This window comes from Aristolochia californica, unplaced genomic scaffold (genome assembly GCF_029961685.1).
Source record: "Aristolochia californica isolate CCGP_79_NKW_82.1479 unplaced genomic scaffold, dmAriCali1.0.hap1 SCAF_2, whole genome shotgun sequence".
Taxonomy (NCBI): domain Eukaryota; kingdom Viridiplantae; phylum Streptophyta; class Magnoliopsida; order Piperales; family Aristolochiaceae; genus Aristolochia; species Aristolochia californica.
The window spans coordinates 34,898,195-34,901,378 of NW_027181881.1; the positions used below are offsets into that span (position 1 = coordinate 34,898,195).

The 3,184-nt window shown below is 46.3% G+C and overlaps 1 protein-coding gene across 1 annotated transcript; it reads left to right on the forward strand.

Annotated features, from left to right (window-relative positions):
* Positions 1–553: 553 nt before the first annotated feature.
* LOC137957265 (tryptophan N-monooxygenase CYP79A68-like) lies at positions 554–2,394 on the forward strand. Its single transcript, XM_068805018.1, has 2 exons — positions 554–1,591; positions 1,768–2,394. Exons 1-2 carry the CDS (start codon positions 554–556, stop codon positions 2,392–2,394), a joined length of 1,665 nt encoding a protein of 554 aa, XP_068661119.1.
* The last annotated feature ends 790 nt before the right edge of the window (positions 2,395–3,184 follow it).

Consider the following 3,184-nt stretch of genomic DNA (forward strand, 5'->3'; position numbering starts at 1 on the left):
CAGCCAATGAAATTAAAAAAAATTCAGTTGGGATTCGACTTTTGTGAGTGAATTTGGGAATTCAGTGATTATTGGTTTTACATGGTGATTAACTTTACATGTTGAAGTTGCCATAGCGAGCGAGGAAGTTCTTTTGACCTGCTATCGGTGGCTGAGGAATCAATAACTTTAGAATTATTTCTTTGATTGCCCATTCCGCCATCCCTTCAGGTTTTACCTAGCAATGACTAGGTCGGGAATCCATAAACTAAGTATAAAGGTCACATTCCGCACCTTCCCCACACGCTCCCGCACTCCACATCTTTTACCCAGGAGCCGCCTCTCGCCCATCGGCACCGTGAATCGGCCAAGAGTCCGCAGTGTCACCTGGTCACGTCAAGCACAAAAACCAAACGTGCGTAGTCCCCTTGATTTCCTAGCTGCTTCCCCCCGTCTCTCGAGAAAACCATCACAATGGTTTCAAATATATAAGGAAACTAACCTCCTCTCTCACTACTCACCCCCTCTTGCGCTTCTGTACCGATACTAGTCCCCCATGGCCCAAGTGTTGGCCATGAAGAACAACACCTCTGCAGCTCTCCCCACCTCCTTCCTCACCCTCACATGGGGCACTTCCTCCGACGTCCTCACCAGCGGCATCACCGCTGGTTTACTGCCTACGCTTCCCACCACCGGCCTCATCTTAGTTGCTTCTTTTCTCTTCGTCCTCTTGCTGTTCAGATCTGATAACTTGAAGAAGAGCAAGTCAGTAATTGAGCTTCCGCCAGGACCGGCTCCTTGGCCATTTCTTGGTAACCTTCCGGAGATCTTCTTCAACAGGCCGGCGTTCCGGTGGATCTTGGGACTCATGAAGGATATGAACACAAACATTGCATGCGTCAGGCTTGGGAATGTGCATGTGGTACCCGTCACTTGTCCTGAGATAGCTCGGGAGTTTCTGAAAAAGCAGGACGCAATCTTTGCGTCCAGGCCGCTCATAATGGGAACGGAGTATTCCAGCCGGGGCTATCTCCCCATTGCAGTGACACCATGGGGAGACCAGTGGAAGAAGATGAGGAGGGTCGTGGCATCAGAGATCATGAGCCCCGCCAGACTCCGGTGGCTCCATGATAAAAGAACCGAGGAGGCTGATAACCTCGTCAGATACGTTTACAGCCAGTGCAAATCCTCCGAGGAGGGTGCAGTTGTGGATGTTAGGGAAGTAGTGAGGCAATATAGTGGCAATGTGATCAGGAAAATGATGTTCAACAAGAGATACTTTGGGAAGGGGAGGGAAGATGGAGGGCCCGGAATGGAGGAAGTGGAGCACGTCGATGCACTCTTCACTGTGCTCTCCCATGTCTATGCTTTCTGCGTCTCCGATTATATGCCTTGTTTGAGGTGGTTGGATTTGAATGGGCATGAGAAGACCATGAAGAAGGCCATCCAGATAGTGAACAAGTACCACGATAAGGTGATTGGGCAAAGAATAAAAGATTGGAGGATTGGACTGGAAAAGGAGCCTGAGGATCTTCTTGATGTTCTCATCTCCGTAAAAGACTGCAGTGGGAAACCTTTGCTTACGACGGAAGAAATCAAAGCACAAACAGCGGTAAGTTAGCCAGAACTGAAGAACCGTATTTGTTTCTGTTATAAATCAATTTTGTTCACATGATCGTGAAAGACACGCCACTCATCCTTCTTCAAATAAGTAGCATAACTCTGGAAATTCAAAACCTGGTTAAACAGAAGAGTTTCTAACGCGTGCTTAATTTGTTGAACTTTCAGGACTTGATCTACGCAGCAGTAGACAACCCATCAAACGCAGTTGAATGGGCCCTGGCAGAGATGCTGAACGAGCCGGACATGCTTCGCAAAGCGGTGGAGGAAGTAGACCGGGTGGTGGGGAAAGACAGGCTGGTTCAAGAGTCAGACTTCCTACAGCTGAACTACGTGAAGGCCTGCGCTCGGGAAGCATTCCGTCTCCACCCTATTGCCCCCTTCAACCTTCCGCATGTTTCCAGCTGCGACGCCACCGTCGCCGGCTACTTCATACCCAAGGGTACCCACGTTCTGCTAAGCCGAATAGGCCTAGGAAGGAACCCCAAGGTTTGGGATGACCCGCTCAAGTTCAGGCCGGAGCGTCACATGGGTTCCGCCGAGGTGGACCTGCTGGAGACGGAGCTCCGGTTCATCTCCTTCAGCACCGGGCGCAGAGGTTGCATGGGTGCTCCCCTCGGCACCGCCATGACCGTCATGCTTCTGGCCAGACTTCTCCAAGGCTTCAACTGGAGCGTGCCGGCCGGCACGTCAAGCATTGATCTCTCGGAGTCCCCAAATGATCTCTTCCTGGCCAAGGCTCTGCTGGCTCAAACTAAACCTCGGCTGGCTGCACACCTCTATACACCCCACTAGAGTGGGTGAGAGCATTTCTTTTGACGATTTTTAACTACGTATATATATATGTTATATGTTATAAATAGATTAATTGTCTCTTTCTCTGCTTGCATTGGTGGAGAGTAAGAGAGGACGAACATTTGTGGGGGGGAAATGGGAAGTGATTTTTTTTTTTTTGGCAATTATGCTCATTTAATTCTGTTTATTTCATTGAAATTTTTATTAAATGTAGTACTTATAAGGATGGATCGTCGATTTGTGTTGGTGGAATTAAAATAAGTCCTAGCGCCCCAAGTTCCAACATAGATGAAATATGCTTGGATGCTGCCTTGTTAGTAATGATCCCAATTCCCATATAGTCAATGGTGAATTTAGTGGACCAAGCATCTCCTCTAGTGTACAACCCATTTGTTTTAAAAAATAATAACACAAATAACCAATTTTTCAACTTAATATCACAAATACGTAATTTTGACCGATCTACTGCACATGTACACAGTCAAAGGTGACATGTAAACTTTCACCACTGGTATTTGGCATCAACGTCTCAGGCATCCTTCAAATAAAGTATCTATTTCATTTATTTATTTTTAATAAAAACTCTTGTAGTTCAAACAATTGTACGATTTTCCCTTAGCTAAACAGACTAGATTGTCATTTTCTTTGAGCATAATCTCTAGTAAATCATCTTTTGAAATATTGCATGTTGATATCTGGGGGGTTACCAAATTATATTTATTTCTAGGCCCCAATATTTCTTCACCATAGTTGATGATTTTACTAGATGCACATGAATTTATTTGATGCA